The 25,673-nt window shown below is 49.8% G+C and overlaps 1 protein-coding gene across 5 annotated transcripts in view; it reads right to left on the reverse strand.

Annotated features, from left to right (window-relative positions):
* SPEG (striated muscle enriched protein kinase) overlaps positions 1-25,567 on the reverse strand; it is an 83,035-nt gene extending 57,468 nt beyond the window's left edge. For 3 of the 5 annotated variants that reach the window (XM_036754448.1, XM_036754442.1, XM_036754445.1), the window contains exons 1-6: positions 24,955-25,567; positions 13,361-13,450; positions 12,911-13,262; positions 8,824-10,130; positions 7,726-7,869; positions 7,367-7,549 (exon numbers count right to left, since the gene is read on the reverse strand). In XM_036754448.1, the coding sequence (XP_036610343.1) occupies positions 7,367-7,549; positions 7,726-7,869; positions 8,824-10,130; positions 12,911-13,262; positions 13,361-13,450; positions 24,955-25,366 (2,488 nt within the window). In that variant the 5' untranslated portion in view covers positions 25,367-25,567. Of the gene's footprint in view, positions 1-7,366; positions 7,550-7,725; positions 7,870-8,823; positions 10,131-12,910; positions 13,263-13,360; positions 13,451-14,016; positions 14,047-24,954 lie in introns of all 5 variants that reach the window. The other 2 variants (XM_036754447.1, XM_036754443.1) reach the window with 2 other exon arrangements.
* Between the last annotated feature and the right edge of the window lie 106 nt (positions 25,568-25,673).

The raw sequence follows: 25,673 nt of genomic DNA on the forward strand, positions 1-25,673 counted from the left end.
TTCACCACTGACCCTGGCTCCAATCTCTTTGGGTAAACACCCTGTAGGGAGTGGGGAAGCTGTCCTTGGCTGCCACAGCACAGAGAAAGTGGGAGTGTAGGAGCAAACTGGCTCCCTGTAGGCCTTTTCCTGTAAGAGTCCAGGCTCTTTACAAATTCTATTTTCCCATGTACCTACTACATCCTTTTAAGAGCTCTTCTGCCCCATCCCCAGCCCCTAGCCTGGGTCAGTCTCCCCATCCACCCGTACTGCCCACTCTTTCCATTTACTGGCTCATTCTGTACTCCCGGAGCTCTAAGAGGCTGGCCACACTCCAGGCCATTTGGCCCAAACAGAGCCTTATAGGGTAAAGAAGCCTGCTTCCTCGAAGGCCGCCAGACCAGAGCTGGACAGGAGCCTGATGCAGAAGCCCCTTCTCCTCTGCCTCCACAGGATGATAGAACCATAGCCTATGTGAGCAATCAGAAAGCCAGTGGCATCACCTGGGCCAACCCCTTCATTTTACAGAGAGAGAAACTGAGGCCCAGAGGAATGAAATGACTTACCCAAATCATTTGGTAACCAAGACAGGACTAGAAACCACACCTCCTGATTCCCAGTCAGGTGCTTCTCCAAGTCACCCCAGAGATACTACTCTCTACCAACACGAAAGGTTGTGGGGTACAGGAGAAAATTCGCTAGCTCTATTATTTACTGTGTGACCTTAGGCAATTTATTCCTGGGCCTCAGTTTCTTCATCCATAAGATGAGAGTCTGGAGAAGAGTTTTGTGAAGTGAATGTAGAGGGGCAAAAAACAGATCCAAAAATCAAAAAAACAAAAACAAAACTCCAATGTGCAGACTACGGCTATTTAGTTACGGATAACAGCAAGAAGAAAGGCAGGATATGGACTCAGGAGGTAACCAAAAGGATCACGAAAACAAAAAAGGAAAATGCAAATACTACCGTTAGAAGCAGGAACATCTTTGGGGGTGGGGTTAACAATCGGTAAATAACAGATGTCTGCAGACAGCAGCACAATTCTTTATAAGCTCAGGAGAGAGCTAGGTTTGAACCATTGCTTTGTTAGTATTTCATATTTTCTTTTCTTACAATTTTGCTTTTTTATTTGAACGTACATATTTTTCAAAAAAAGTTAAAAATAAAATAAAAGAATTGGGCTAGAAATTGGGGGCTCTTAACCTTTTGGGTGTCATGGTCTCAGGATAATGTTTTTAAATACATAAAATGCATAGCATGATAAAGAAAATCAATTATATGTAAATATACTTGTCAGTTTGTTGGTTTTGTTTTTTTTTAATTCATGGACCATAGGTTAAGAACCAATCAGCTAAATCAGAGGTGGGGAACCTTCAGCCTCAAGGCCACATGTGGCCTTCTAGGTCCTTGGATGTGGCCTTTTGACTGAGTCCAAGTTTTACAGAACAAAACCTTTTGTTAAGGGGATTGGTTCTGGGAAGTTTGGATTCAGTCAAAGGGCCACACTTGAGGACCTAGAGGGCCACATGTGGCCTTGAGGCCGCAGGTTCCCCACCCCTGAGCTAGATGGTCCCTTCTAGCTCTAAATTCTAAGGTTAGTATCACTAGTAGGACTAAGTCTCCCAAGTAAGCCCTTCTGATTTCTTTGCACGACCGAGGCAGGGCTCTCAAGTAAGACAGGTGAGACAAATGGCACAGACTTCTTGGCCAGACTGGACGCAGGGTAGGAGCTACAAAGCCTTGGTACAGGAAGAGACCTGGGTGCCATAGACTTTGTTGGAGGGTGTGAGGTGGAATACCCGGAGAAAATCCAGAATATGCAAGGACAATAACTAGATGGGGGCTTCTGGAGGCATGCACTGCTCCCTAATTACATTCAACACCATCCCTCATTCCAGGCTTTGGCCAGTCTGAGTTTCTTAGTACCAGGAAGTGGCACCTCAGAACACAAGGACCTCACTGGAATCTTATTCAACTAGGATCAGGTAGAAACCAGCTCCTTAGAGATACAGACGTTCATAGCAATTTCCTATGAGGAAATGTCCCAGTCAGGAAAGAAAAGAATACCACCGGCTGCTGACTCTTGGATCATTCTAACCTAAGTTTTCCAGCCCCTGCTAATGGTAGAAGTACCCCAGATGAAAGCTTAATTCATTCATCACAACAACAATAAAATTCCCAGATCTGATTATAACAAAATGGCCCCGAGTGTGAAGGGGACAGAAACAGCCGGGTCCCAGAGCCCCCTCTGTGAGGATCTCCTTGCTCCTTAATATGTCCAAACCCCAGCAGAGAAAGTAGTACTAAAAAAAAATCCCAAGATTTTATTAGGTCATTAAGGGAAAGGTTACATCCAGTAAAAGAAAGCACAAAAACATTGAGGATGGTCATGTTACAAAGTTGTTGAGTTGCTCCATCATTTAATTTTTTCTGACCATGCCTCCATTAGATTAGGGGGTTTTCACTCCTCTCACAGACCAGGGGGTCAAAAGGAAGCCAAGGAACTCAAAGCCAGGAAGGCAGCCCAGACTGATGTGTCAGCACCTCCCCAGCCTTCAAGGCAACTTATATCTGTATTCCCAAAATCATCTGGCCCTGCCCAGGGCTTTGCATGTAGGTAGAAAGCTCAAGTGAGTAGCTGTCAATGAGTTCTGGACTACAAAGAATTGCCTTATTTGAGGGATCACTGTGGGGCAAGAGGAGGCACCAGACGACTCTTTGTGAATGCTTGCTTGCTTCCTTCCTTCCTTCCTAATAGGCCCATGATCCAGGCACTGGCAATTTGGTCTTTGTATCCCCGGCACTGAGGACCATGCCTTACATATAGTGGGTACATAATAAAGACTTGTTCAATTCAAATTAATTAAATGATCCAAATCTAGCTTAAGCTCTTTCCTTCCTACTTTTTAGTGGACCCAGAGGCAGGAACCAGTGCATGGGGAAGGACAGAATCAAAGTTGGGTGAGAAGGAATTTTAATTTTTCACCAAAGTTTCTTCCCTCCTTGGTTTATTTCCTTCCATGCCTGTAAAATTCCTTTGTCTTTTGCACATCTAGAAAATATCAGCAATATATATATTTAAACCTCCATCAAACTGCTTACTGTCTTAGGGAGAAGGGAGGGAGAGAGAAAATTTGGAACTCAAAATTTTATTTTAAAAAATGTTTAAAATTGTCTTTAAAAAAGCTTTTAAAATAGTGACATATTTAGGAAGAGGAAATAAGCTACCCAGAGATGACAACGTTGCTGGAGTTCAAAGGGGAATGCAAGTTACACTCAAGTCCGTGCACCAAGTCCAGAAAATCTATGTTTGAGCCCGCAAATTACCAGCTACATGCACCTTAAGTAACTCTCTGAGCCTGCTTCCTCATCTATAAAATGGAAATGATACCTGATATAAAAGCACTTTACAAATTCTAAAGGGGTGCAAGTATATGTAGAATTATTATAATTATCATTTTTAATTGATAAATTTATTGATTTTTTAACTGACAAATCATTGGGATTTCAAAAAAAAGCCCACCATATGGAAGATAGCTACCCAGGGCTTGAGTCCCTCTGTCTTCAGCTCAGAAAATTCTGGGGTCAGAGTGGGGCCCACAACTAACCAAAGACATAAATTGGGAGAAAAGGCAAAAGAGAAGGAAGGATTCAGGCATGTGACTTAGAAGGAGCTGGCATTATACCGTTTTAAAACAGTAATAAGCAGGGATTGAAGATGGAGCTTCAAATCCTGGAAAGATTTATCTTCATGTGGAAGATCAAGACCAGACATTCTCACCATGACCACTCACAATGAGTGGTTTGACATGAAACAGTAGCAGGGAGGGTGACTGGACAAAAGGAAGTGCTTCTGACAAAGAGTAGACGACCACCCTGGGGGTCGCCTCTCCCACAAGGCTTATCAAATGGAAAAGGGCAGCTCACGTAGACAGTCTCTCCTATTTGAAATGCTCTCACCCAGTCCTCCCCAGACATCCAGATACTAGGAAGTCCTCCCCGATAACTCCAGCCCTCTCGGTCCTATACTGCTCTAGAATAGTCTGCCTCCCCAACCAGACTCTTAGCTCCTCGGAGGCAGGGACAATTACGGCAAGGCCTTTCGCATCCCTATAACGGGTCCTGTAGCGGGTTGGTCACAGAGTACATTCTCTGAATTCAGTATTTGCTTAATTGAATTGCCTGGGCCGCACAAATTAGGATGGGCCTTGTACTTTCACCTCACTAGAAAGAAACTGGGCTATGCCCAAAAGAAGTTGGGTTGAAGCCAAGTAAGGATTTTTCATAAAAATAGAAAACAAGGTGACCTCCACTTATCACTATTACATTTTGCTCTGAGCTCTTTCGGCTGGGCTCTGGGCTGGGTGGGGGGGGTCTGATGCTAGGAGATGATCTGAGGCTGGGCCCTTACAGGCAAGGGTAACTTTTTTGTTACTTGTCTAGAGGCAGGAGGAGAAAAGAAATGACTTTGGAAGGGTGTGACTAGCATAAGGTAGTTTTTGGATTAGAGGCAGGGATGCGAGAAACCCTTCTTCCCCAACTCCATCACACCAACATGGCCCAAATTAATCTGTCTCTTCCTTTAGGAAGTTCCCCACAAGTTCAGGCCTAGGTGAGATTAAGGAGACTTATGTTGTTGTTATTGTTGAGTTGTGTCCAAGTCTATGGGACCCCATGGAGTGGCCTGCCATTTCCTTCTCCAGTGTGTTAAAGGATCCCCTGAACTTTTCTTTTTGAATGGCCATATTTTCCAGAAACAATGAACCCAGTATCCCCAATTTACAGATGAGGAACAGAGGCAAATGGGGGTTAAGTGACTTGCCCAGGGTCACACAGCTTGTAAGTGTCCGAGGCCAGATTTGAACTCAGATCTTCCTGACTCTGGGCCCAGCCCTCAAACCACCAGGCCACCTAACCGTATCAAACAAGGTCTGGCTGACCCCTTGTCAAGAATGTCACAGGGATTATTCCAGTCTCAGTATAGGTCAGCCTAGATGACCTTAAGGGTTCCTTCTAATTCTAAGATTCCACAATTCTAGCTAGGGTTCACTTAGTACAATTCTGCAGCAGTTCTGCAACTATGGGACAGTCCTTAAGCCAGTGGTGAGATTCAGCCAGTTTGCACCGGTTCAAGAGAACTGGTACCTAATTTTAGGTTGAGTTCCCCCGAAACCGTTTGTTAACGGGGGCGGGGCCTGCGCCCACCACATCATTGGCAAGGGCTATGCTGGGCTGGGTTCTGAGGAGAACCGGTTGTTAATTCATTTGAATCCCACTGCCGCTTTAAGCCTCTCTGAGCCTCAGTCTCCTCTTTATAACACAGACATTACTAGAGTACTTGAAGGTTTGTAAGCATCAGCAATACCTACCTCACAAGGATTTGGGAGAGAAATTCACTCTTTCTTAAAGCTTGTAAGTTACCATGACAGGAACATCCAACGGGGCTATATTCACCAAGAGCTGCCTAGCTAACATGATTTGAAGGATATCCTGTTAATTTACTGAAGAATCTCCATTAAAATACGTTTTGCAGGACTGTGCATGTATAACCCATATCAAATTGCTTACCATCTTAGGGGTGAGGAGAGAGGAGGGAGAGAGGGAGAGAACTTGGGACTCAAAAAATTTTTAAATGAATGTTAAAAATTGTTTTTACACATAATTGGGAAAAAATAAAATGTTCCCAAAAATCTCCATTAGTAATGGCAGCTACTACTGTGTCACCTTGAACAAAACTTCCGGGCCAAACCCTTAGAGAGACTGAGGCCCAGAGGGACAGTAGCTTGCCTAAGGTCACACAGGTAATGAGTAGTAGAGCCTGAAAAGAAGAAATAGATCTCAGAGACCATCTAGAAAAACCACTTCCCACAGATGAGGAAATTTCAGACCCATGTTGGGGAAGAGATTTAGGACCACAGAAAGTCAGAGCCAGAAGGATGAATTCTTAGAGACCTTCTAGACCAGGGATGAGGAACCTGCCAATATGTGGTCTTGAGGCTGCAGGATCCCCACACCTGTAAAAATCTAGACCAACCTACTCACTGTACAGATGAGGAAATGGGGACCCAGAAAAAGGAAGCTGTTTTCCCAAGGTGACACAGATAGTACATCGTTTAGGAGCATAGGGTAATGGGCCTAAAACTTGACAAGACTTCAGAAGTAAGCTAGCCCAGTCCTCTCGTTTTTACAATGAGGAAACTGAGGACAAGGGAGTGACCTGCCCAACATCACACAAGTAAGAAGCAAAGCCTAGAAAGAGAAAAGTTTATCTCCCTCACCTCGGCCAAGAGAACTAGCTGGAGGGATATGGGGAGGTTGAAGGGCTAGCAAGGAATGACAGTATCAAAGGCTGATACAAGGGATTCAGGCCTATAAATAAAAACTCACAGAGAAGACTCTTCAAGCTCAGCTGGTGTACCATGGCCCTTCTCACATTTCTTTACAAAACCGAAAACTCCAGCAAATTCCTGGTACGAATGACCTCATCTGATGTATTACTTCTTTGAGAGGAGAGAATTGTAAATAAGGGAATCCTGGGGACCTGGTGATACTAAAATCGGGGAAAGCAGGGTTCAAGAAAGGGAGGTACAAGGACATTCATAGAGTTTACAGTCTCCATTCTGGAGACTCAGGTATAGGATCATAGATTTAGACTTGGAAGGAGCCCTCAAGACCAACATCATCTTTTTACAGATGAAGGAAGAAACAGGTACACAAAGGTTAAATGATCTGCCCAGGGTCACACAGCTAGTAAGTAGCTGAGGCCGGATTGGAACCCAAGTCTTCCTGGCTCCAAAGGCAGGGCCCAATCTATAACACAAAGTTGCCTCTCAGATTTAAAACCAGAAGCAACGTCAGGGGCCATGTAGTCCAGCTCCCTCACTTTGCAAAGGAAGAACTAAGGTCTAAAGAGCTTAAGTGATTTGTCCAAAATCACACCTGGAGTAGAGAAAGAATTTGAACCCAGGTGCTCTCCGTTCAAATTTAGCATTCTTCCCACTGCATCACAGTGGAGTAGCGACATTTTAAAATTTTTTTTCATTGGTCTACTGGCATCTGAAATTAAATTCTTATACATACACACACTTATAAATGTATATATATATATACACATATATGTATACACACACACACACACACACACACACGCACGCACATTTTTAAAAAGCTTCAATTCTAAATTGAAAATAGAATGAGGGTAGAGAGCCAGGTAGTCTGTCCCAATTCTTAGTTCATAACTGGCCATAGTAGTCAAACTATCATCATGGCCCTCATCAAGAGTTCCTAACTCAGAAAGAGAGCCTTTCCATTTCCCCCACCACCCCCACCCCCTCCCCAAAAACAAAAACAAAGAGTTCCCAACCCCCTCCCTTGCCAGATCCCTACCAGGTTCAACAGAGAGCAAGGCATTGCAGCTGGCCTGGCCCAACTCGTTGGTGGCGGTGATGGTGTAGTGACCAGCATCGGCTAACTGGGCTTCCTGCAGCAACAGAGTGTGCCGCTCACCTTCAGCCCGGATGAGGACCCTCTCACTATTCTGGAGGGTTGTGCCATCTTTTTGCCAAGACACTGCAAGGAAAGCATCAGAGACAGGTCACTTTGGGACCCTCAGCCCTTCTTTGCTGCTTCTCCCTGGGGTCTCTAGAGGGAGTAGGACAAAGCAGGAAAGCATGCCTCCCCAAAAGCCCTTGATCTCCTCCTCTCCTCCCCACTCACACATTCCAAGCCCCTATCCTAGGACTCACCTTGGGCTGGGGGGTTGGCTGTGACAATACATTTGAGCATAGTGTCGAACCCTGGAGCCACCACCACACTCTGCAATGGTATCTCAAAGACAGGAGCTTCCAAGGGTTCCTCTCCAGCTGAGACATAGGAATCATCTGAGGACTCTGGGGATACAGAAGCATTCACAGAATCAACAAAGATGTACAAAGCATTGACTGTATCTGCTACATTGTACTGTACAAGCTGTCAAAGGGGATACAAGCTATCGCCTCCAGTCCCTGCCCTCAAGAAGTTTACAGCCTAGTTAGGGAGAAAAGACATGAACATAAAAAATTAAAAATCAATACAAGAGAACAATGTAAGAGGTGTCCCAGGGACACCAGACAAGAGGTGTAAGTAGCCAGTGCCCTGGTTGGGAAGGTTTCATGAAGAACTAGGGAATTCAGAAGAACCCTGAAGGAAGTAGAGAGGGAAAGATCTTTCAGAGTGAGAGAAGGACACGTCTCTCCAACAGCCTTGCCCATTATTGGTGCTCAGTGAATACTCAGTGACTGCTAAGGGGCTTCATCTAGCGACAATCTCTTCTTTTGTACCTCCTAGACCCTGGGCCCCAGGCTCTAAACAGTGGCACCCCAGCAAACCCCTGGACCATGGCCAGTGGTCTCAGGACATTTCATCAAACATAACTTAGCAGAAAGGAAGAAAAGATGAGGGGGCAATCTGAATGGTCTGTCCCTAGTCTTTTGCCCATTTGTCATCTCCAACCCACCCCCACCAGAAAATCACTTCTAGCTGGGGGAGACTGAGAGAGGTGGGGATGGTGTATGAGAGAAAAAAAATGGAGATTCTACCAGGTCTGAAGAATATGAAGAGAATGCTGGCATATGTGCCCTGCTCTTTCTTGGCCTCACTAACTCTATGCCAGTAGCTAGCATTGGCATGAAACCCCACAAAACCCCACAGACACTTAACCCCAAAAGGCTCTGGTTTGCCTTCCCTGACAAATTGCCCTCTTTGAAAAATTCGAGAGGCAAAAAGGACTCCCTCAAAAGAGAATTCACCTCTGAAAATTCTCCCCAGTCTCCCGTGCTCCCTGACATCCCTCTGTGGGACCATACCAAGGTCGGGTGAGGTAGGCCGTATCCGGTGATGACCTTTGCCCTTGCTACGGGGTGCTCGCCGGTCCCAGGCCCCCCAGGGTCCATCCTCCTCTGGGCCTCTCCGCAGTCTCTTCTCTGCCTCAGGCCCAGGCTGGTTCTTTTCCAGGTTTGGGGGGATGGCGGTCCCCTCTGGCTCAGGCATGGCCCAGGGTAAAAAGCGTACAGCTTGCACAGGAGGATCCCTCTTCCGGGCTAGATGTGCTTTTGTCCTGGGCTCAGGGGGCTCAGGGCTCCTGGATTCCTGAATAGCCCTCCCCCGAGTAAGTGGAAACTGTTCTCTCCGTCGAACCTCTTGCTGGTGGCCTTCCCCAAGTTCTGTCCTGCCAGCCGGCCCTCGGCCTCTGGCCACACTGCACCCCTTTCCTGCTGCCTCTTCACCAACCTTCCCCACGCTGCTCAAGGCCAACTGCTGAATAGTGGAGGTGCTCTCTGGTGGGGGAGTCTTTGGGGTAGAGGGGCTAGAGAACAAGGGAGGCTCCGCTGGGTCCCGGGGAGATGGGGCCCTCTGCAAAGTGGACCGCAGGGACTCATGAGATCGAACTAACTCCTCCCTGGAGGCCGAGCGGCGGATGCGCCCCAGCTCCTGGGCAAAGCGGTGCTCAAGGTCAGAGGCGGGGCTGGGGCTACGCTGCCGGACCCGCTCGTCCAGTGAGGCTGCCTTCTGCCGAAATGCCCAGCGCCTCTCTGCCACAGTACCTAGCTCACCTCGCGATCCACCCCGTAACTCTTCCCTTGAGGTCCCTGGTGTGTCCCACTGGCCACTTTCGGTCTTTGGCTGATCCAGGGATCGCGCCTTCCGCAAGGGAACCCATGCCCTCAGAGGAACCGGAGAATCACTCTTCTCCAGGCTGCGCCGACGCTCCTCAAAGAACTGCAGCTTGTCTAAGATCCGGGAGCCAGCTCGCACCAACCGCGGGGAGCAGCGCACCCCAGAAAGGCGGCCCGAAGCTTCACTCAGAGGTGTCTGGGAGCGAGACTCCAGGGTGCCCGCCAGCGAGGGCCCTGATGACTTGGGCTTCTTCCCCCTCTTCTCTTCCAACTCTTCCGGTGGCCCTGGCTCCTGAAGCTTCCTATGGGGCAAGGTGGGGGTGGCAGGGGGCTGTGTACCAGGCCCAGGAGGAGGTCGCTTCCCCACCCTCGGGGAGGGTGGCGGGAGCAGAGCTGATTTGGAAGGAGGTGGTTGGGCAGGCCGTCTTGGAGCTTCACTGGCAGGCTGGGGCTGAGGATCAGGGTCCTCCCTCCAAAGCCCACCCTGTGGCACACTGCTGCAAACCAAGTCAAAAAGAGTGAGCTGGCATTAGGAATGGGGCTTCCACATACAGATTCTGGAAAAGCTGCAGAAGGAAGGAGCCCAAAGGGAAGAAAGATGGGATATCCTAAGTTGAACAACCACTGGGACCCCACTGATTACTGTGTGCAGGCTGCAGCCAGAGCTGGAACTTGGGCCTAGGTGGGGTCCTTGGGAGACAGAGGCTGGCTCTGAGTATTAGGGACCAAGCTGGAGGAAGAAAGGTCTAAACTCCAGACATTGAAAATCATTTGGCCCCAGTAATCCTGGCCAGCCTTTTCTCCCCAGCCACCAAAGCTGGCAAGCAGCAGAGACAGAACTGAACAAGAGGGAAAGAAAAGAATGAGGCTGAAGATCTGAAGGATGAAGTGAGGGAGGGAAAGGAGAGAAGCAGGCTGAGCTTAGTGAAAGACCTGAAGAGAATGCAACCCTTTCAGACCTGCCACCAGGCAGTCCCATTTTCAACCAGGATATTCTCCCTTCCACTGCAGCTCCTAAGAGGAGTGGTATCTTTTTGTCTTTGCCTCACAACCCCCAGTCACAATCCTCTCAGAGAAATGGATCAATAATCACTCAACTCTTGGGAGCAGTGCACACAGCTGGTATGGGTGCTCCTAGGTCCCATCCCTAACATCACAATCACTAGTGCTCATGGACTTTGAAAGTTGCATTTGTCACCCCGGGACTCTCAGAATCTCAAGCTCCTACCATAGGTAGCAATTCTTTGCCAACATGGAGTTACTCTTACATGGGCTTCTTCTAGGGAAATACAATTTACCTTTAGTCTCTCAGAGTTCCCCACCCAGATATTCAAGAATCCCCCAAATGGAGAAAGGTAAAGAAATTAGCAGATTGAAAGAGCCTGAGGGAATGACTATAAAGGGACCAGCCAAGACCTCTGGCCAACAGGACCTGAATGGCTCAAGGTCTTTGATTTCCAACTCTTGCTTCCTGAGTCTCCACTGGACCTCAGGTAGCCCACATTAGCCCCACAGTGTCTCTGTTAAAACACTCCCTGATCTCAAGGGTAAGGAAATATAGTAGGAAGAGGAAATACAGTAGGCATGCTTCTCAAAATAAGGCTAGAGCATCTTTTGGAGGGCACCCTTCCTAGGTCACATCACCCCCAATCCAGGGCCATTACAGTAGTAATATCTTAATATATATGGCAGCCTGACTGTCTGACCCCTTTGTGCTAGTGCCAAGTCTCTGATGGAGGGGTGAGTACAATGATGGAGTCATGGGGGAGGGTTACAAAGTGCCTTGAGGGAGACAAGACTAGAAATGACAACAACAGGAATACAGAGCATTCTGGGAAGAAGATGAGGGAGGGCTGGTTTCTCTCAGAGAGGGATGTATTTATGAGGTAGGGAATCCCATAGAGTTATCCCAATAAATGGAAGGTGGCATGGAGAGGCAAGGGGCCAGAGTTGAGAAGGCCCTTTTACTGTCAACTCCGCTCCAGGCCCACCTCCAGGCTGGTCTCTGTGCCACAGACATCACTAAGGAAATGGGTGCCTGGGAGGTTGCCATGGCAACTCCAGGCTCCGGCTGGGGCCTTGTTGGAGGAGGAGGCCACAGGAGCTGGCATGTACTAGCAGAAGGGCCACCTGGCTAATGCTATTAGGACAAGTCTCCCCTAGATCAGCAAGGTCCCCCCACCACTTCATCCCTATCCCACCAACCACCTCACCCATCTCCAAAACAACCCTCCTGCCCTTTCCCTTTGCCATCAACAACCACTCTACCCCCTCATCTTCCCAACCCACCCCTAGATCCAAACAAAAACCTTCTGTATTACTAGTTGCCCCCCACCCATCTCCTAAAATGCTACCCCCGGTCCCAGCACCAGCCACTCCCGCCACCTTCCACAGTACCCCCATTGTGTAACTCTGTGCTCCTTTCCCAGAATAGCTTCCCATAGCAGGCCACCCCACCCCAGCCCCTCCCTGTCCTTGCCTTCAAGAACAGCCCCATGCCAATGCTTCTTTACCCCCAGGCCATGCTGTCTCCCAAAAGGAGGGAGAATCTTCCTCTCACCTCACCTTCCTGAACCTGCCTCTTCTCCTCTCCCACGCCCCACCCAGACCTCCCCGTGCCCACCCTTCCACTGCTTCCTGACGTGCTCTCTCCTTTTGCCCCTCCTGCCCTCCCTCCTTCCCCTTCTGTCTGCCCTACCACCTCGCTCTCTTCTCTTTCCCAGCAGCTCTCTTCCCTTTCTCTCTCCCACTCTCCTGGGAACTGCAGTGCTGAGAGGTTCTGTTTCTCACAGAAAAGGGCTAAATGGGAAGAGGCATATGAAGGGAAAATGGAAAAAAAGCAGCATCTGCTAAGACAGCAGGAGCGGAGGGGGCCAAGGGGGGGGAGGGAGGGAGGGGGGAGGAGACACTGGAAATGATGTGGGAGCTCGAATGGGGGAGGGGACATGGGGATCCTGAGGACCATGGAGATGAGGGGGAAGGAGAGAGGAGAGGATGGGGGAATCCAAGAGGTGATGGGGGCAGAATGATGAGACCAGGGCAGGTGGGAGCAGAAGGGATCTGAAGAATGAGAGACGGAGAGGAAGACACAGTGTGGTGGGATGGGGCCAAAACTGTGTAGAGGTGGGGTGGATGAGAGGGAGATAGGGCAATGGAGGGGAAATGGGTCAGTCACAGAGAGATGGAGCAGTGAGGGAGAAAATGGGCCAGTGACGGGGGGCAGTGCGGGGGAGTGTGAAGTGGAGGTGCAGCAGGGCCGACCAAGGCCATTACTTACACGTGTATGGAGAGGGCTCGTCCTCTGTACAGGCTGAACGCGCTGCCGTACAGGTCACTGGCCACCGAAAGGCTATCCTCTGACCCCCAGCTTGTGCCCACCAGATTAGCACGAGATGCCCGCACCAGCGGCTCCACCCCCAGGTGCCGCGGCCCGGCCCCGGCCCCGGCTGCCTGTGCTTGCCTTGGGCTGCCTGGGAGCCGGCGGGAACTACCACCACCAGCGCTGCCGCCCGCCTCCTGCTCCAACACCGTCTGCCCGCTGCCCCACCAGCTCGCCTGCTCCTCAGAGGTGCCCGTCACGGAGGTCGGAGGGGTGTCAAGGGAGGAGCCCACCAGGGTGTCTGAGCCCCCTAGGAAGAAGAAAAGCCATGAGCTCGGAGGCTTCGAGGATACGACCCTCTCTTCCTGGAAGTCTTTCCCCCACCCCAGGCCTCAAAGGAAGACAAACCTGTGGGAGTGCTGAAGGCCCCATCATCTTGTAGTTCCAGGCGCTGTGTCCCTTGAGCATCACTGATATCATCTTCACCGGTCTCCGAGTCTAGGGAAGAAGGGACCTCCATGGACGAAGCCCCTCTCTGCCACCCACAACCACCACCTCCTCAGCTTTTCCTGGAATGTTTCTCTTTTCCTGACCCTGACCCCAGCATGATTCCACTGCATCATCAGCTAGGCCTCCTTATCTCCCCACTCCTCACCTGCTCCTCTTATCGATTTCCATTCCCAAAGTTCTCCCCATCACCCCTGTGGGCTCCTAGTTCCCCTTCACCCCTACCACCCACACTGCCTCCATGGAGTCCCTTTGACAGCACCGGATTTGCTCCCAACTAAAGGAACCCACCGCGCCCCTGCCTGCTATTCTCCAGGTCCCTCTCTAGAACACCAACAGGGTCCCAGGTCTAAGGAACTCAGATTCAGTAGTAGAAAGGAATGTCATCCCAAGGAAACATGGCAGTCACTGTCACACCTTACTCTCAAGGAAAGCTACCAACTTACAGGGCCAGTCCCATCCTCCACCCCAGACCAGCACATGGTGTTGGGGCCAGGCCCTGAGGCCAGGAACCCTCAGGAAGGACCAAGGAGCAGAAGCAGGGATCCGTTTCCTACCGTAGCTTTGCTTTCTGCAGGAGCGGAAAACTTCGCTTCCATAGGAGCAGCAGGAGAGAGACATCGACAGACTGTTATCAGAGCGTCTGTGGGGCAGGGCATGATGGGGCGGATGGGGTAGAGAGGGAAATTGGGCTTCCCAGTTCCCAGAGGTGTTCTGCAGGGACTGAGTTGGGGAAACCTGGGAGCACAGTCCCACACTGCTCACAACTAGTTTCTTCTCTCCCTGGATGTATCTAAAGGTTCTTACTATACATAGAATAATGAGGTCCAAGTACATAAGGTTTGGTTTTTTTCTCCCCAAAACCCCTTCCTCCTCAGTTATATTCTGTCCTTGGTCTATACACATACAAACATACCCCAATGCTCACACTTGCAAGCTGGAACAAGTAGGTATGCACACACACACACACACACACACACACACACACACACACTCACACACACTCTCTCTCTCTCTCTCTCTCTCTCTCTCTCTCTCTCTTTCCCCTAAAAAGTCCAATGGTTAGATTGAAAGTCAGAACTCCTGGGTTTTGTTCCAAGTTCTCAAAATCCTGTTGAATCCTGAGCCCATTCTCCCCTCTTTGCCTCAGTTTCTCCATCTTTGCAACGGGAAAGTAAATCCCATGTAGAATTTACCAAAGTGAGGGTGTCTACCTTTCCACATCTACAACCATGAGTGGGACAAGGAGCCAAACGGAAGTCTCAGAGATGAGAAACAGAAGGCCTAGGCCCTTTCTTTGAACTTGACTCTAGTCCTTCCTGACTCCTGTCCCTCTCTTGGCTGTATACATTCAAGTTGAAGGTCTATGCCAAATCCCAAGGGGTCACTAAAAGCAATAAGGCATCATCATGGCTCTGACCCCTTAACCAGGAGTCTGGGGAGAATCTAGCCAAGTGAGCCTGGGGAGGGAGCCATTGGGAAGAGGGCTATAAAGAAGGGACAGCCACAGTCCCACGCACCATGGGTGAATCGACCAAAGGCCCGCCGCGAGTGGCCAGTTTTCTGAAAAAGAAAAATCAAATTGATTTGTTAGGGGAATCCACCCCAATTTAGCAACATTCCTAATCCCAGAGACCTGTGGCATGGAGTAGGGAGCACAAGGAGACATGGGCAATGTAAAATACTAAGACAACATTTTGGGGAAGGGATTCTTTCCCTCCAATGACCAATCTTGCCCCAGAGGGATCCCCATTGGGTTTTCTGGGATGCCTATACTTACAACAACCCTGTTACTAAGCATCTGGCCCTCCCTGATCTTAGAGTGCCAAGCCTATGTACATGTTTATGCCAGCCAAGATAAAATGGTGGTCAATGTCACACTTTACCAGGGGAGGGGAGGAGGGGGCACTCATGGTATAGACCTCTGATCAATGTCCAGGCTTTGGACACCCAGGAACCTTAGGCCCAGGAACATGGAGAACCTCAACATAAACTGGTAGGACAAGGAGAAACAGGGAGACCTTGGAGGACCCTGAGGTCCAGAGATATGGAAGGGCATGGAGCACATGGAGAAGGGAATGAGGGAAAGAAAGGAAGATTGAGGAAAGCAAAGCAAAAGGAGAGAGAAGAGCATGGAGAATGGAAGGTTCTACATAAGAAGAGATATAGGACCATGGGAGATACAGGGCCGTAGAGATAGAGTGCTGAGAAGAGGGCCTGGATGCTGGAATATATAGGAAGGTACCAGTCGAGGAGACATATGGGTCAGGGACATGGGTGGGGACATCAGACATGGTAGGTAACAAGGTATGGGAGTCTCAGAAATAGAGTGTGGGGGCAGGAGAAGATGCAGGGTCACCAGGGACAAGGAGGATGTTAACATGGAGATGGAGTTCCTTCTGGGCATTTCTTAGCTAGGGAGAGCAAAGTCAGCATTTAGAAACCCAGTAAAACAGGAGATTACCAAGGTGGATGGAATCACCCCACAGGAAGGGAGGTAGGCAGAATGGAGGCATGGGGCGTCAGTGAAAAGGATCAGACCAGGGAGGAGAAAAGGAGAGAGAGGGTAGGCTGATGACAGCCACGGACATAAAGGCACAGGGTGCTACAGACCATGGGGTACGGAGACGTGGTCCTGAGGAGGGGATGGGGGATGGGCCTAGCTAGCGCAGCTCGGAGAGGGGGGAGCCATCCTGCAGGCTGTGCCAGGGACTGGGGCAGGAGGGGTGCCCGGGCGAGGCCGCAGGGCCCAGGGAAGGGCCCAGGCCGATGCCCACCTAGCCCTCCCTGGGGCCCCCGCCTCCGCCCCGCCCTCCCGGCTCCCCGGCCCTCGGCCCCCCCCTCCACCCCACCCACGCGCGGCCGGGAGAGCCCTTACCTGGAACCGCTTCTTCACCCACAGCTTCTTCATGGCAGGGGGGGAGGGCCGGGCCGGGCGGCCGGAGCCAGGAGGGGACTAGGCGGGGGCGGGGGCGGAGTCGGAGGAGGAGCCGGGGGCGACCGCGGGAGCCGAGCACGAACGGGAGCCGCCTCTGCAGCCAGTCTAGGAGCCCCCGGAGCCTCCCGGGACGGGAATCGCGAGCGGAATCCGGAGCGGAATCCGGAGCGGAGAGAGCGGCAGGTGCGGGTGCGGCGCCCCGAGCCTGTTCCTGCTCCTCCCCCGGCCCCCGGTACCTCAGCTCCGGACCCTACCCCACCCCCGCCCCTGCCTCCCATCTCACCTGCCTCTCCTCTCTTTCCAGGGGGGCCCCAGCTCAGGTCCCACCCTGCCCACCCGCAGCCACCACACACCTGGGTGCACACCCCACCCCCTAAATTAAGGACCCTCCCAGACCAAGGGGAGAGGCTTCCTTGCCTCCTTGGAGCAGATGGGGAAACTGAGGCACAGAAAAGGAAAGGCATTGGCTCAGGGTCACCAGGATATAGCCCATGAGGCTCCATATGGCCTGAACTTCACCCCCTAGTTCCAAGCCTAGGCACAGCTAAGCACAGCTAGGGCCCCCAGCTCACCTGGCCTTTATACCCTGCAGTCCAAGTAAGCCATACAAAGAGGAAACACCCTCCTGCTTGTCCCGGGGTCTAAGCAGCAAAGAGCTGGGTCAAACATGGAATACAGTCCTTACACTCCCTACCTCCTAGGATGTTTGTGAGGAAAGCACTTTGTAAACCCCAATAATGTGGGTTATCAGTTTTATCACCTTTGCTCAAAGGCCAATCTGAGGCAATGCATCTGGCCTGGGACTTTGCATCTCTGGGTCATATAGTACAGCATCCTAGAATGCCCCAGCAGAAAAAAGTAGTTAGGCCAAGCATATCTAGAAGCCCCAGAGCTGTCCTCCGAGCCTAGGTGTGACCTGGGCTAAGGCTTCAGGGGCCAAGCAGTGAGGCAGAGAATAAAAGCCAGCCCAGGAACCGTCAGAGACGTTCGAGTGAACATTAGAGAAGCCACAACAGCCCGAACCAATGTCCCCTGCAAGCAGTCATCTCATGCCATACAACCTCCTAGAACACATCCACTTGCCCTCTTACGCAGACACACACACACACACACACACACACACACCCCACTGAACTAAAATCATCATGCAATTACAGCCACAGTACATAGACTGGCTGTGCAAAAATAACAATACAAATGAATATTCCACATACATCACATACTTCACAGGGCACAACACACACACACACACACACACACACACACACACACACACACACACACCGTACCAGTGCAGCTATAAAAATAAGAAGTGTGGCTTAGACTGTAGTGAGACTTATTTCACAAGCCACCCTTGGAAACCAGTTTCATCATTCTCTATGTGCATGTGCATGTGCCTACATTTTTCACAGACAGTCGGAGTTTGATGTTGCCCGGAAACATGCACCAGAACATGGGTTCATAGGATCATAAACTTAGAGAGAGAAAGGACTTTTGAGGCCACCTAATCCAACCCTTATTTACGGATGAAGAAACTGAGGCTCAGAGAGGTTGAATGACTTGCCCAATGTCACACACAGCTAACAAAGCTACTAGTGAGTTGGCAGAGCAAGAATTTGAATTTAGGTTCTTTGGTTCCAAACCCAGTACATGTTCCAGTGTCTATACCCCAGATCCAGGTACAATTGCCCACATCTGTACCTATCAAAGGCACATGGAAGCAAAAGCATTGGTACACACCCACCTAGACACACACCCTCCCACAGATAGGGGAGTGGAGTGAGGAGAGAGGTAACCCGAGCCCCTGTGGCCCAGGAGAATCCTAGGGGCTGGCACATTCCATGTCAAAAATAGCTATTGGGCAGCAGGTGTGAGTGGCAGGACAGCTGGGCCCCACAGAGCCTCAGAGCTGCCTTGCCCCACTAAACTGTGCCCCTGCCTCCTACCCTAGAAGCTGCCCCTCACTTCAGCCTTCTGTCCCTTCCTCTGCCCTGTACCATGCTCTCAAGTTGGGACCTACTCCAAACGGCTCTTTACCCACACAGCTGTCTTCCCTAATGACAGTTCTCGCTACCAAGTGGAGCCTTGGTAGCTATTCCCATTTTACACCCAGTCTACCAATCTGGGCACTCGTTGGGTTCCTCTGAACCCCAGAATCCAGAAGGCCACAACAATGCATTCTCCTATGCCCCATCTCCCATCCTTACCTCCCCTCACTTCACTCCTTTCCTTCTCTCAGAAGGTTCCCTCCCTTTTTCTTTTCCCCTTTCTTTCTCTCTCATTTCCACCCCCCATGAGATCTCTGACTCTTTCTTCTTGCGGTATGTCTCCTTCATACTCTCTTCATCCCTGAGATTTTTATGTAGGTTTAGGCTACTTCATGTTTTTACAGCTTCCCCATCCAGCCCTTCAGCCTTTCTTCCTTTCCTACCCAGTACCTCTTCCTGAAGAGGATTGAAGGAATAGGAGGTTGGGCAAGGAAATATAGGACTGGCATCTCCTCACTCCCTTTAGAATGCTTTCTGGCCCATTGTACTCCAGTATGTCCAAAACTTGTCCCTAGCCTATTTCCATTCTAAGCACAAAGAGGAAAGCAGTCTTTGAATGGGCACTGTTGGCTCTCCTGCCTGGCAGTCCTCCCTGGCCCAGCTTTGCCTGTGAGCTAACTTAGGGACTTTTTTGTTCCTGTCTCCTTAGGTTCTGAAGCAGCTCCCTTCTCTTCCAGGGCTCCTCACAACTCTGTCTCTGCCCTCCTTCTCTTCTCACCTCTGCCTAGCACCTGGTATGCTGATGGGCACCCAGGGCATTGAATGAATGAGCCAACGAATGTTTACCCGCCAATATCCTGCCCTGGGCAATGTCTTCCTTTTAGATGCATGCCTAGATGGCAACAAGTGAAGAATTCTCCATTCAGATCCCCATCTTTTCTCCAGCCCTAGAACTCTCCATTGCTGATACCTGTCTATCACCTCCCCATCTCCTTATCTCTCACCTCTTCCTTCCATCCCCCCTCATCTCTGCCTATCCCCTCCCCATTTCTATCTCTCACCTCTCCCTTCCATTGCTCCCTCATCTCTGCCTATTGTCTTCCCATCTCTTTATCTCTCACTTCTTCCTTCCATCACCCCCTCCTCTCTGCCTATTACCTCCCCATCTCTTTATCTCTCACCTCTCCTTCTATTGCCCCCTCCTGTAGGACTTTCTGCCTCTCACATTTCTAATCCTAGATGTCCCTCTAAAACCTCAACCCTAACAGATAAATCTAACCAATTCTCCCCCTTATCCCTTTCCACTCATATCTCTTGTCACAGCCTTTCATTCCAGTCTCCATCTCCCCAGCCCAAATTTTGGGAATTTCATTCAGATTCTAAGGTCCCAGACCTTAGGGACGAGGTCCTGGGTATTTGCTGTACTCAACACAGCATGGCAGTATCATGTTTACTAAATTTAATAAACTATTTAATAAAGCATCTTGAAGAAGAAAAGATTTCTCTCTGGGCCAGGAGGTTGGCTTAGTTGACCCTTAGACTCTAAACTCTAGAATTCCACAAAGGATAAAATCGGTGATGTCACTCTTTACTTCCTTTTCCCCACAATCCTCTTCCCATCCTAGCCCCTCTTTTGCTTCACTTCAAAGCTGTTCATCTTCTTTTCCTTGCTTCTCAGTCTCTCCTAACCTCAGCATTCTCCAAGATTCTCTGAATTTCACTCCATTCCCTTTCTCCCAACACACACACACATACACATACACGCACAGACACACACACACACACACACTCACAGACTACATCTCCAAGAAAACTCCTCATTTATTGGGATGCCAGGCACCTTTGCTGTCTAGCATTCTGAGCCAAACAAGTGTTCCTGGCCAGAAAACTGCCTTCCTTCTTAAGCCAGGAATTAGGATTTGGACACTGAATTCCCTCCAGTGCCCCTGAAGTTCTGCTGTTTATACCAACCTAGAATGTTTCCCATGAGTGAGACTGAGAAATGCCAGTGTATCAGAACCACAGCCCAAACTATAATTTCAAAGTCACAGGTATAGCAGAGCTGCTGCCAGCCAATAGGGCAGCCTCAGTGGTTTCTAGTGGTGCTAAAAATGCCCTGACAATGCTATACATACAATCAACCCAATACATCCTATTCCACCCCCACCACGTTTGGTAACTAAAGTGGTCTCTTTTATCAATCCAAGATTTCATCAGCTTTAGAGCTGAAAGGGCTTTAAAGACAATCTCATAAGATTTAAATATGTAAGGAATTTAGAGGTCACCTACAGATTACAAATGAGGAAACTGAGTCCCAGAATGGGGGGGGTGTGAAATGCCGAAGTCACCCAAACAGGAAATTATAATGATGAGATCCAGCCTCCTTGTTTACAGATGAAGAAATAGACTCCAATAAATTGAAAGGGCCAAGATGACAAATCCAGGTTAGTTCTGGGCCAAGTAGGTATCCGAACCAAGGTCTCCTCTGATTCCAAATGTAATGCTCTTTCGGGTACACTAAACCAAGGCCAAAAGTGGCCTTTTAATGATTCCTTTTGCTGGATTGTTAGACTTGTAAGGCATCTTAGAAGTCCCCTAGCCCAGCCCCTTCATTTTACAGACGAAGAACCTGAGGTTCCAAGAGGTATCATAGAACCTGTGTGCTTTTCCAGGACACCAGCTATGACCTGAAAGTGACCTTCCAAAACTAGATATTGTTTAGGTTAAAAAAAAGCTTTCTAAATCAGTCTATCAGGTGTGCATTGAGGATTGCACCAGACATCTCCTTTGAGGTTGCCTTTGATGTTCATTTTCATCTGACTTTACCAAGATACACAGCCCACTCTCTGCTCCTTTCCACCCTCCCCAACCCCCCAGCTAGTCCCTGGTCACAAAGGCAAAGTGATTCTTTGAACATCCAGCTGTATAGAAATCCACCCAGCCTCCACCTGCATCCTCACAAAGCTCCAGACTGCTCCTTTCCCTCAAGGCTTCTCAAGTTCCTCTCTGTCCTTGAGGACTAGCCCCAATTAAGAACAGTCCTCTCTGCTGTGTTTTCAAGTACGTACAGCTCCGAGCTAACCTTAATTACAGTAGGAAAGTGACCTGGATTTGTGTGTGTTTGGAGGAAGGGAGAGAGGGAGGGAGATGAAAGGTGAGGAGGCAGCCTTCCCACCTTATCCCTCCACATCCATCACTCCATTCTGAGGATCCAGGCAAGTCCCACCCAGATGGGCTCCCCTTGGGCTGATCGGAGAGATCATAACAAAAGAGTCCCTTGAACATCTCCCCTTATGCTCCGAGCCCCTTCCCCCAGAATTCCTTCCTCAGTCCCCTCCTAAACCCAGGGCGGCTTTCCCCCATATTACTTTTCCCTAATAGTGCCTGTCCTTATCTTCCCTCCCCTCCTCCCTCCATGATCTACCTCCCTCTAATTCTTCCCACTGAAAAGGAATCAAGCATCTATTAAACACTTACTATACTGGTATAACAAAGTATATCCCAGTATAGACTATATAATATAGTATTTAATATAGCATCCCATTATACTATATTGAACACCTGCTATATTATCTCATCTGATTCCTGCAACAACCCTGGGAAGTATCATTACCTGGGAGATACTATCATTACCCCCATTTTATAGTTGGGGGAACTCAGGCACATAGAGGTTAAGTGACTTGCCCAAGATCACACAGCTGGTAAGTATCTGAGGCAGGATTTGAAGTCAGATCTTCTTGACTCCAGGCCAGTGTTCCAGCCCCTCAGCCATCCTAGAAAGCATCTGACACAACCACCTCTTTACATTCAAGGAAACTGAAGCTAACAGAAAGTTAAGTCACTTGACTAAGGTCACACAAGAAGCAGTCAGGATTCACACCCGGGTTTTCAGCCTGCAGAGCCAATGTGCAGTTCCCCTTATACCATATCCTGAGGCCAGAGACTGCTTAGCTTTTGTTTTTGTTGGTCTCCTCCTCCTCCTCCTCCTCCTCCTCCTCCTCCTCCTCCACTCCTCCCAGCACAAAGATTTGCACATATTAAGTAGCTGTTTGCTGAACTGAAATTCTCAGAGCCCATTTTTCCCATTCCCAGCTAATTGAAGAGGAAATAAGACCAGTACTCTGCTTCTCATATGCCCCTTTCAACACTCTTTTAAGCATTATTCCCTTTCCCTCCCTGAATATTCCTCTTCCCTCGTTTAATATTTTCTTCCCCATATTCCCTTCTTCCAATATTTTCCCCCACAGACTCCCCTTTTCTAATACTCCCGTAAATGCATGATTTCCCTCCCCTAATATCTCCCCCATACTCTATATGCCCCAATATCTTTTTCCTTCCTATAATGCTCCTCTCTCTATCTCTTTATCTGCTTTTAGATATAAACCTAGTTTTTAATTAATTTATTTAATTTAATATTTTGTTGTCCTGGTACCTAGCTCTTTCCCCATAATCTTTGAGGGCTCAGACTAAATTGGGGATTACAAATCCATCTTATGATGGGGTATAAAGTAGGCTAAGGAAGGTAGGGGAATGACCCAATGCCATTCCCAGGTGTCAAGAGGAAAAGCAACTCAAGCACTCTCCATCCCGACGCGAATACCTTTCCAACCTAGAGCAACTGGGTACCCATAGAGTGTGGATCTGCCTGGAGGTCTTAAGGAGTATAGGCAGAGAGCTGGGTACCAAGCAGCAGAGACTGATCCTGCAGCACCTGTCTCTGTCCCAGTCTGTCTCAGTGCCACCCACCCCAGGATGACCTTTCTAGCCACTGGCATCCTCCCCTCCTCTTTGTTTCCTCTGGTCATGCTTCTATCTCCCCAGCCCCCATCATACCCCTAATCATGACCCTTAGGAACCACACCACCCCCCAACCAGTGGGCTTCCTCTTCTGCAAAATCCCTTTTCAACACCTTCTGCTTAGGCATGCCCTCCTGAGTCATCCAGGACCCTAAGGTGACATAAGGAAGACTAAGGAAATCAAACTTTTCTGCTATACTTCCCTATCCCAAAACTGCCTTGAAATCTCCTTTCCAGGCAATCTTTGTTTCTGTCTTCTCTCTCTGTCTCTCTCTGTCTGTCTGTCTGTCTCTTTGTCTCTTTTTCTCTCTCTCTCTGTCTTTCTGTCTCTCTGTCTCTGCTCTCTCTGCCTAACTCTGTCTCTGCTCTTTCTGTCTCTCTGTCTCTCTCTCACCTATACAGTAATCATGGTGAGGTATTCAGGGCCTGGAAGAGTAGAAAGAGGAAGCTCCGAACCCCCTATATCCTCCAGAATAGTAACTCCCTTCTCAACCCTCCCCACACCACCATCAGACATACATGCCCTTAGCCTTCCCATTCTATGCTCTGTGGGGCCAGGCTAAGGATTGGTAGCCTCCAGGCACCACAAGACATTATCTTCCCATAGACTTTCACTCATACACACACACACACACACACACACACACACACAGAGTGACACACAATTTGAACTCTACTCGGCAGTCTGCCATGCCTCCCAAACACCGATTCCTCACACTCCTGCCTTCCTTGCCCTCTCTTATAAGCATCAGCCCAGGGACTCTCTAGCTGGCAGGCTGGCCTCTGGTACCATCTCACAGAAGTCCCCCCCCCCCACCCCTTGGTGGCCTTATTCCTACTTTGCTCCCTCCCTCCAGCCCCTTCACCTCTCACACTCCCTCATTCTTATATACCATTCCCTCTGTATCTAATTCTCCAAATGCCCACAGCAACCTCAAACCTAACATTAGCCAAATTTGAACACCTTCCTATCTACCTTTTCCTGACCTCAGTCTCATCAGCCTCTCCCACCCTCCCCATCCTACCACCTGCCTGTGGGGTTCTGGGTGTCCACACTAACACCCATAAATTGTGAGGCATTGAAGAACTGCCCCTCTTCCTGCTCCCTCCACACACACACACACACACACACACACACACACTTTCCAGTTAAAAAAGAAAAAGAAAAAGCTAAAGGAGGGTTGACAGAACTGGTTCAGTGAGACCCTCCCCACTGGATTCTTGCACTAGGTCGGAGTCCCTCTCAAGGCATCTGCCCGAGGCCCCAAGAGAAGAGACTAAGCATATGTCTGGGCTTTTTAAAATTATGTCTGGCTCCTTGGACACTGAACACAAAGTACCAATTCGAAATGAAAGGATTGTTGAAAAGTCCTCATTTTACACACCAAGAAACTGAGAGCCATAAGCTCTTAGAACGCTGGAGCTGCAAGAGGATCTGAGTGCAACTCCTTCATTTTACAAAGAAGGAAACTGAGACCCAAAGAATGACTGGACCAAGGTTATGTAGCTAGTTAGTGACTGAGACTGGACTAAAACCCAGGTTTTCTCATTCCCCACCCCAATTTTTCTCATTAGCTGTGATTCTACATCCCTATACTATCCTTCCCCGTCAGACTCCTGGCCCCAGTAGGAAGGAAAAAACAAAGAAAGAAGGTAACCTCGGGAAGCCACAGAGGCTGTGGGAGGGATTAGCTTTTTCAGATGCCCCCAGCTCCTCATCTCTGTTTCAGCAGCCTCCCTTTCCTCCAGCCTCCCCCCATCCGTGCCATTACCTTCCACCTCCAGCACCGTCAGTACGCCGGTAGAGGAAGCCTCTCCCTTCTCATTCCTGGCGGTACAGGTGTATGCTCCTGCATCCTGGGCCCGGCAGCCACGGAGCCAGAGGCAGCTGGGGTCCGGGGATGGGTCAGGAAGAGGATCCCCATCTCGGAACCAGCTGAGGGCAGGCTGGGGTGTCCCACTCACCGCCACCTGCAGCCTTACATCCCGGCCAGAGAAAACGGCTGTGTTCTTCAGCTGCCGAAGAAAGACTGGGGCTCCCGCTGTTGTCCCCCGGGCCCCACTTCCAGCCCCAGCCCTAGCTCCAGCCCCAGTCCCCACCTTGGCCCTCTTTGGGGGCACACCTGGGCTGGGGGGTGCCCTTGGGCTGACAGATTCTCCCCGGGTCCCCCGGGCTTTCTGCATGGCTACTGCAGAGGGGGTGAGCGGTGGGAGACCCTGGAGCCCACAGGAGCACCTGGGTGGAGTGGAGCCCTGAAGGAGGAGTCCCCAGTGGGCCTGAGCAGCCCTGTCTTCTGCCGGCCTGTGCCACCCAGAAGGTCACCGGGGCGGCTGGTGGCTACGCCTCGCCTGGGGGCTATTTTTAGGCCCCCAGCTCGGGTTGCCTGTGTAATAGCAAAGGGAGGGGGCAGCAGAAGGGGGAATATGGACAGGGCCCCTTCTCCTCTCCTCCTTCCAACCTTCACCCCCCACACTCTTCCTTACTCAGGGA

This window comes from Trichosurus vulpecula, chromosome 4, assembly GCF_011100635.1.
Source record: "Trichosurus vulpecula isolate mTriVul1 chromosome 4, mTriVul1.pri, whole genome shotgun sequence".
In the NCBI taxonomy this organism is placed as follows: Eukaryota; Metazoa; Chordata; class Mammalia; order Diprotodontia; family Phalangeridae; genus Trichosurus; species Trichosurus vulpecula.